The sequence below is a fragment of the Merops nubicus genome, unplaced genomic scaffold (assembly GCF_000691845.1).
Source record: "Merops nubicus isolate BGI_N331 unplaced genomic scaffold, ASM69184v1 scaffold19482, whole genome shotgun sequence".
NCBI lineage: Eukaryota > Metazoa > Chordata > Aves > Coraciiformes > Meropidae > Merops > Merops nubicus.
The window spans coordinates 11,691-21,316 of record NW_008592288.1 but is presented as its reverse complement, the minus strand read 5'-3'; the positions used below and the strand labels follow the sequence as shown (position 1 = coordinate 21,316).

Below are 9,626 nucleotides of genomic sequence, written 5' to 3'. Positions count from 1 at the left end.
GGAATGCCAGATCCAAACGCTACTAGGAAAATATGAGCTCACAACCAAATACTATGCGAACAGGCACAAGAAAAAAGCCAGAGAAGAACGATAGCTGCTCAGATATTTACAGCTTAATTTACTATACTATACCTGATTGTAATGATTGCTCTGAAACTACGGATGCAGTAAGAAGGAAACAAGAAAGAAATTAGTCAAATAAGTAACTGCTTTTTAAAATTTTCCAGCAATATGTGAAAGAACATGATGTAATATACAATTTATTACACAGAACCATTTGCATCAGTTAAAGCAAACCTTTTATGCCACAAAATCTAAACGTTCCACAACAGTATTAACAAATTCTCTTTTCTTGCTTTATTAATAATGGATTCATGTATGATGAAGTATATCTCTAGTTAATTCACCATCTAGCAGAGCAGACAAAGATATTATGTTCAGTGATGAGGGATTAATGTTCCTCAGCTGACAGGAGGTGCAAATAGTGAAAGGACAGCTTGCATTCACAGAGAAAAGGAGAAGAAAAAAAAAACAACTTTCAACTTATTTTGAGATGAGGCAAATTTAGTAGGTTTCAGGTACAGGAAAAGTTAAAATAACACAAAACCTTGTGGTGAAAAAGTGAGAGGAAAACTGTCAGGTTCCACGTAAGAAATACATAAACACCCACAAGATGAAGACTGCAACTGGGAAAGAATTTTTTTTTTGTGCCACAGATTTGCACTGAAGCTTTGACACATTTTTCTCATTCTAGGTTGAGAAGTGTCCAGGAAAAAAAGAAAGAAAAGGAAAAAATCAAGAATGTTATTTACCCCTAAAAATGGCAATAACCCAGCATTTAGGCCACTCTTACCTGAGACCTTGGAAAGAAGACTCAAAATTAAGCTCCTGCTTTGCTCAAGAATTAGCCCCGCTAATTTTATAACCCAGAAGAGTACTCTAAACACAGCCCTACAACAGGTCAGCTTCCTATTTCCCTGCCCATTAGACTTGCAGAAGGATGGGGCATAGCTGCAGTCCTCGGGACCATGTAGGTTACACCTCTGTTTGGGGATGCAGGATGCTGTGCGTCAGCTCCCTGCTCTGATTAGGTGAACCACTAGGAATGCCAACCAATTCCAAACATTTCCAAAACAACTCCAAACAATTCCAAATAACCACCCAATTCCAACATGGCTACTCTGCCTAAGCAGAGACTGTTATTGAAATCTCTCTGATTTTGATGTAGAATTTCACCCACAGCTCAACAAGTTTTTGTGGTGCCCACATTCCTGTGAAAACTGATTCTCACAAAAAGAAAAAAAGAAAAAAGTCAAACAGTGATGGAAAATTATTCATCAGGAATTTTCTGATAGCTCCTGTTATCTTACATTTTCTTGCATTACCAAAACTGCTCTTTTTCATCAGTACCTTAGAAACCAAAATGAAGATAAATACCAGCATTCTTAAGCTTGAGAAAAGAATAAATGCTTTCTATCTAGATTAACATCATGTTTTTCTTCACTGACATGACAGATTAAATTAAAGAATATATTTAGCAAACAATTTAGGTACCTAATATTTTAATAAATCAGAAATTTTTTTTTCAAAATTCAGCACATAATCGTCATAATTAACACTTGCTATAAATGGATTTTAAGAACTGCACAGGATATATCTAATGTACTTCTACAGTAAAGTTCTGCTAGATGTGGTCAACAAATATTTACTGATTACACCACCAGACATCAACAAAATATAAACAGTAAAGAAATTACTGTAGCACATTAGTTTGGTAATACTAGTAAAGCAGAAATAACTTTCATGTTTTAATAAGCCAACAGAACTTAAAATAGCAATTTTCCCATATTGTTTTGAAAACAGACTCCATACAGCTTTCTTACACCAAATAGTTATCAGACAGATTAAAATCCTGAAAGACACATACCGCGTAAACTGCTGGTGGTTAAGAGAGCCCGTGCTTTATCTGCTAAATCACTATTTAGGGTATTTCCCAATAACAAAACATCAATGGCCTCCTGCTTGGAGCTATCAAAAAAGTTATTTTGAATCGTTCTGGTCACAGAACGAGCACCATCCTTCAGCTTTCCAGCCTGTTAGGGAGGAACACGTATAAAATATTTTATGTTGGACACTGCTCACAGTAACATTGGCAAAATTCAGTAACATATTTGTAAATGGCATTAACGGCTTTAAAATCTAAGGCAATCTCCTTCTTTAAGTGTTAAAGAAAGTCTTCTGAGCCTGTATTATATGTGCTTTCCCTCCCCCCTCCAAATGCTAATCAACACAGTAATACCTTCATGGTATATCTAACCACCAGATTATTCCAGTTTAGATTCTTTAAATTCAAACAAAATACCACAAGGAGGAGAAAATTTCCCTCCCCCCCATACCCTTGGTCTTCAAAAACTAAATTGATATAGCGTAATGTTTAGAGTATGATAGGGGATTTTGGGCTTTTCCCCAAATAGTGAGAGATGAGCAAGCACTTGAGTCCAAACGTTATGATACATGAACATGAATGTATATGCATATATGAGCATATTAGTTCAGAATTCACATTCTGAAATCTCAATATTACAAAAAGAGATAGGAGATAGATAGCTTCAACTTACTAAGACCCCTTAACGTTTTAAAATAACATGCAAGTCTCATGCAGTATCCCAGAAGGAATATATTCACTAATCTATAGCTAGATATATTCTTCTACAGTACATACAAAGACACTGTCATTACACACACTGAACCAAGTGTCACAACTGAGCAGTGTTCCAAAAGAACAGTGTCCAGCTACCTGAACTAAACAGGAATCTCCAAGAGATGTACTGCTACTACAGATATTCCCTGTGGGTCAGAAATCTAGGGGATAACACAATCAACATGTCATGCAGGCTCCTAGTTGATTCAAAACCCATCAGTGTTAATCTGTGAACGCAGCACTGACAATGACAAGCACAAACACATTTTCTGGATTACAAGATCTATTCTATCTTGTGCATATAACTGTGTTTTGCCTGGGAGGTGTATGTAAACACATACTATTGCATGTATATCAAATATACACTGTAATCCATCAGGGATGCTGCATGGTATCTTATTATTATGAAAAATACTCCAAGTTTACAGCTCACTTTGTTCATGAAGGTCTCTTAAATGCATAAGGAAAAAAGACAAAAGCTTAAGAAAACTACAAAACCAACCAACCATTTAGTTCTATGAATTGCACTAGACCACATGACAGAAAATATTCTTTTGTCAAGAGTAAGAAGTAGTAAATTGACTCCATGATTTTTGGAAGACAATGTGGATGAGGTGTTGGGGAGTACACTATTGCAATAAAATTTTAATAAGATGCTGCTCCCTTTCTGTCAGACAATGTACAACTTAGGACATGATCCAAAAAACACACTCACCATTCACATATCAGGCAATTAATTGAAAGGAACCCAGAGAAAGCAAAAGAAAAAGTAGGTAAGGAGTTAGATGTAATGAGTATTAGAAGGATTGTTTTTCATTATAGTAATGTATATTAACACATTTAAGGTTAAAATATGTTTCCTCCTATCCTAAATTTCCATATTTTGACCTATGCTCTTGGACTTCGAAGAATCAAACTGACAAGCAAAACATGGAAGAATTTCAACCATCAAACTTTTCATTTGAGAAATGAGAATACAACTAACCAATTAAAAACTACATTAAAAAAATACTATCCGAGTACTCAAGAACATATTGAGTAGTGACCTGGTCATGTTTCAGTGAAACAATGGCAAGTATTGTATGGCTTTGCAAGTATTACAGATCCTCTTTGAATAGAGGAACTTCTGTCAGGGACACTACGTTTGATCTGCAAGATGTGGTACTCTTTAACAGTTAATTATACCAGGACAGGGATCTTGTTTTACTACAAGGACAGCAGAGTAAATGTACTCTGTGTTTTAAACATTAAAAATGGAAGTGTAAATACAGTAAATGCACTTTGCAAAGTAAAAATTTCAGTAGCCAAACGGATGGCAGAAACTTACTAATTTTGGAAAAAAATCAAGTAGGGTTGAATGAGAAAGTCAAGAGAAGGGGAGACACCTCATAAAATACTTACTGTAGTTTTCCTGATGGTCTGGGTTACATTTTTGTAAGAAAATAAAACTAAGCATCTTTACCCAAATTCCACTCTATACTAAAATACAAGCAATTCTCAAATGCAAAAGTCCTGTATGCACCACGTAAGGGTAGAATAAACAATAGGTCTATTGTACTGATTTTGGTTTTATGTAGCTTACTGCAAGGCCTTGAATATGGGCAGAGAAGGACCCTGATAAAGTTTGCAAGAACACGTGATGGAAAAACAAAACAGTTGACTATGAGTACATAGTATACAACATGGAATGAGAAGCAGCACATTTTTGCATAAAAATAATGGTGTCAAAAGAAATTCTGAAGGAACTAAGGGCAAAAATTGCTACGGTTCAACATTTGTCTGCCTTGACAGGTATCACCTGATAAGAGAGAGAATTATGGAAACAAAGCAACATTGTTAGAAAAAAAAAAAAAGAGACAGCATTAGAAAAACTGAACAACTCGGGCATCAACAAAGACAAAACAAATTGAAGAGGAACAGAGCATTACACTGTCATGTAGCATGGAATTATTATCATAATATTAGAAAACACGGTAGAAACAGAATTTGGAGATTTTTCAGTAATTCTGAAACTAAAAGGAAATAGCTGGAGAAGCATGCAAACAGATAAGACCCAGCTACAAGCCATTTAACACTGTTAATAAACACTAGAAGCATGAACAACAATGTCCAGTGTAACACATTTTAAAAGAATACAGATATAGTGAATGAAAATAAAACAACAGGAGGCAGAGGTATAGAGAGAAAAATGGAAGTATTCAAAGAAACTAAAGCTGATTTGAATATACATTTTTCTGAACTATGATCTACAGAAATAAAAGTTTTGAGCCTCATCCTTTCCTACAGAACAGTACTAGCTGGGATGCATGGGCATGGCTGAGAAAGGATGTACTGAAACAAGTTCTGGTGATCAATATAACCAAACTTTTTATGTTAATATGTTAATTGTTTTTTTTAGGATTACAACAAAAGCACATTTTAAAAAAGAAAATCTCATAGTTGTGATATTAATGACAGATTTTTTTAAAACCTATACTGAATATCTCTAAAGTTTTTAGTAAAATGTACTTTACCTTAGCTTTTCCTTCAAGGGCTCCAGTTCCAGCATATATTTTACTGACAGAATCACCATTCACAGACCACATGGATCGGAAAACTTCCTGAAAGCGAGTAACCAACTGAGGCTTCTCAGCTAATCCTAATACCTCCAGTTGTTTTGTTAGCATCTGCAACAGGTAAAGACAACATTTACAAAACAAAGATCTTTAAATGTAGTTATTAAAAGATATGTCATATTTTTTCCAGAATATTTGCACCAAAAAAAAAAAAAAATAGATCTCTTTGGTTTATATGTATCATTCTGAACAAACTGACACCACATCGTGTTTGAAAGGCTACATCGTACACGTAACTTTAGCACAAGCATTTAATTTTATTTTAAAAATAGGTAGGGATATGGGAAAAGAATTATGTAGTTGATTTGTAAATATTTTCATCTAAGAATTCACTAGTTCCAAGATAAGCTATTTTTGGTTCTCAAGCCTTTCTATTTACATAATTTAGAATTAGAGCAATTAATGTTCTTCCCAAAAAAGTGTAATACCAAACACACTGACTTCTATTATCAAATGCAGAAGCAAGAGAGCTCTGTGATCAGTGAAAGGGCAATGGCTTTGTCATTCACTGTCTCCATGTATAACACACTGCAGTCTTTACCCTTACAATCAATATATGTGAATTAGTTTTCTACCATGTACAGTCTACATTAAATGCATTTAAATGGTACATATATAATACATATAAATGTATTGTTTTACATTTAAATACATTACTTAAATGTAGCATTATGCTCATAGAATGTGAAATTGTACCTTATTTCAAATCCTGGTTTATGGAGTCATGATTATTTAAAACAAATCAAGTAATTTTCTAGTGTTTGTGGCTAACAACATAATACTGAAAATAAATATCAAAATTTAAAATTAAATTAAAAAAGCTGTTTTCAAGAGCTTTTCAAAAAAACTTTAAAACCTTGAGGTGTCCAGTGGCAAGAAGGAGTCTAAAATGATGAACAAAAAAATGACATAAAGGCAAAATTCCGATCGTTGGGCAGGAATTAACAAAAGTTACAGAAGGAAACATGCAGACAAAATTAAGTAGAGATAAACAAGGAAAGAAGCTTCAGAAATTGGGTGCTTCATCTTGTAATTTTAGGTGGTCACCCAGAGCTCATTACTTGTTATATGAAGTATCCATCATGTGAGAAAAGTAAGAATTTAAATATCTCACTGAAGTAGAATTTTAAAATTAAGTAAGCAGTTAATGAAGATGTACCATTTTACTTCTTATTAATGAGTTGTATATGTTTAGTTTTCATATTTTACCTGAAATCAAAATTTAGCTCTCACTAAAGAAATATTTGGCACACCTGCGCTAAAAAAAAATTACTGTATTTAATCCAGTTCTCAAAACAGTAAGAAAGGAAAAAATAGAGCTGCAAAGCTAAGATTGCCATATAAGTACTATATACATTAAAAGTGTATAAAGATTGGTTCTTATGCCATAGAAACTACTGTACTATGAGTAAAATACAAGAGGCACTGTTTCTCCTGGCTCATTTAAGATAACCTAATTGCTTACTTCAAGCTTGTGTTTCTATCTACAGTAAACTTTTAAACTCCAGCAAACAGATTTAGGATCAGGAAAGACTTTAAGATAATCATTTGGCTTTCCCATGGCAAAGTCAATACAGGATGGATGGGTACACAAACCACATAATGTAATACAATGCTGTGAGATTTTCAAAGCATGCCACTACTCTTTTCAGCACACAGAGAACTAAGGAAAAGAGTAAGACTAATTTTTCTTATTTTTAGTAATTAAAAGGTGTGACTCCTTTCAGTACATGCAGAGCTGAAACAAATGAGAAGAAAGGTGTTCAAACTCACACTCTGTTCTACCTGCTACAGTGTGTACTGATGTGGAATGGTAAGAGAAAATTTTTCAGAGTATTCACATGAGAGTAAACAGTTCAGTATTCCATTTGACTAAACCACCAATGACTAGCAACAGTGTTCACTTGGTAAACACAGCAGTAAAGCCCTACATATTCCAAATTCAGAAATATGTTTCTTCTATAGCCAATGGATTTTGCAGTTCTCACAGAAATTCCTCCTACAGATGCCAAAACAAGAGTATTTTAATTAAATAAAATCAGAAAAATAAAAATATCGTTTTACTTAGTTTGATGTTATAGCACCCATAATTTTTCATTGTTAAATATGCTAAGGGCTTCATCTTTAAGAGTTAAACTTAGTTAATTGAGTGGAGCTGTCAAATGTTTTCCAGAGCTACTCTTTTAGCCCAATCAATACTATCTTACTCCATCAATTCCTACGAGGCTCATGTGCAAGCTCTACTGAATAAGTCTGCAGGCTAGAACCTTTGTTTCAATAGCAAGCCAATAGGATGAAGCACAAGCCTGCAAGAGGACTGAATCCCACAGTTAATTTCCAACTACTGAATTTTAGTGTGGCCAAAGCCTCAACGCAAATCTTATGATATCATCTCAGGTAAAAATATGAACACACAGCATCAGCAGATGGTAAGACAGGAATCCTGTATCCTGAAGAACTTAATCTAATAGAGTGACTGTGAATGTCAATGTTTTTGTGAAGCACTACAACATTACTACATCTTCTAGAATTGCAAGTGCAAATCTTGACAGAAGAAACCAACATCTAAAAAAGAATGAACATTTTTCATAATGCTGCATGACTACTGTTTAATTACAGCTAGTAGCTGTACACAACTCCTGTTTCTGTAACTACTAAGATCTGGCTGCCCCAGAACAAGAAACATATCATGCTATAAATCAAAATGCCATCTACGACACACTTTAATTCATCTCTCATGGGGAAGGTAATTCTACTTTTAGAGCCTAATTGCTACAGAAGCACCAGGAGCAGCTGCATATCTGGACACTGTTTTTCCTACCTCTAAGCCAAAGAAAGCCTGCACGCTGTTTGTTCTATCCAGACAGTCCAAGCAGTTTGTTCTGACAGTGCCGCTTTGAGATCTGTGCCAAGGACAACGAAAGACAGAGAGAGAAAACAAGTGAAATAACTCACTTAACACACATATCATCGACAAAGACAGGAACATCAAGACCTGAGCCAGAACAGTAAATCAGGGTATTGTCAGTGCAATGTTACTGTCTTTGCAAGTCTGTTTATAAATGCGTCAGCAACGGGGGTTAGCTCCAGTAACAGCAGTGAATTTTGCAGCAGTGTTTGCTATAAAAACTAATTAATTGTCTGCAAATAACATGAATCTGTCTTCTTCATTTTTTCTCAATTCTCCTTGCTTGCTCAGTTAAAGTGTTATGTAGGATTAATTTTTCTTTTCAAACAACCCAACTAACATGCTTCCCAAGAATCTCACGAGGAAAAAGTAACTCTTAGTTAAAACAAAAATAGTAATTAAAAAAAATACAAGGACAGTTCTTGGATTTGTCTAACTATAGTAAAAGTAACAAGAATTTGTGATAAAACTAAAGCAAATTTCAACCCATCTTTACTTTCTCTTTCCTCCTGAAACAAAAATGAAAATTAAGCCTTGCCCCCTTAGCTTGACAGATGCTTGAGGCCCTCGGGCACTCTGAACTTTGAAAGAAGCCCACTAACTTGTGCTATAATGCTCTCAGAAGGATTATACTAGGCAACATCCATGTTCTTCTTGCCTGGCTATGAGTACAAAATTCTGATGGCTTTCCCAGTGATACACAGTTATTCCATGCTTTCACCATTTCCACTACACACTTTGCCCAATTAAGTCAATAACACTTCATCACATTTACTTAGAGATTTAACAATAAATTGTAGAAGGTTCTGCCAAATTTTATCCAAGATTATCTTCTTCATTACTCTCTCTCTATTTGGTTTGAAATACAAAGCAACTACTACCTGTGTCAGAAAAAATGCTGCCATTCTCCAAAGGAGATGGTCCACGAACTTAAAAAAATCATCACTGTGTATTTTATGAACACAGTTCTTCAAAAGCCACAGATTACTTTTCTTTTGTTCAGCTGTCAGGTTTTTGGATGAGTGGTAGTATTATCTGGATCTCCATCAAGACGAAATGGTATTCTCCCAACACAAAATGTCACACCACTTTTAAAGCTTTTTGGAGAACAGTCAGTGACGTTTTGAAGTGGAGATGGGATCTAAGCACCCTCCCACTAAATTTTATGCCACTTAGGCCTACTAAAAACTGCCCCTGGGAGATCTAATCTCACAGCCAGGTTAGAGCACAGAATGGGACTGGAACCCTCTTCTCCTCTTCCATTGCACTAGAAGACAAGCCCCACTGCACATGGCACAATCCTCTCACTCAACAAATCTCTTTCTCATGGAGATCCTTACTCATCAGTTTTCCCTGGAATTAATTAAAAGAAGAAAGGGTGTGGAATGGAAAAGAGCAGGAA

General features: G+C 35.0%; 1 protein-coding gene across 1 annotated transcript in view; it reads right to left on the bottom strand.

Annotated features, from left to right (window-relative positions):
- Positions 1-9,626, bottom strand: part of SYNJ1 (synaptojanin 1) — a gene marked incomplete at its 5' end in the record, with an annotated part of 50,112 nt that overhangs the window by 32,205 nt on the left and 8,281 nt on the right. The window contains 4 exon segments of the mRNA XM_008935101.1: positions 133-156; positions 1,928-2,084; positions 5,215-5,367; positions 8,138-8,219. Coding sequence (XP_008933349.1) covers positions 133-156; positions 1,928-2,084; positions 5,215-5,367; positions 8,138-8,219 — 416 coding nt within the window.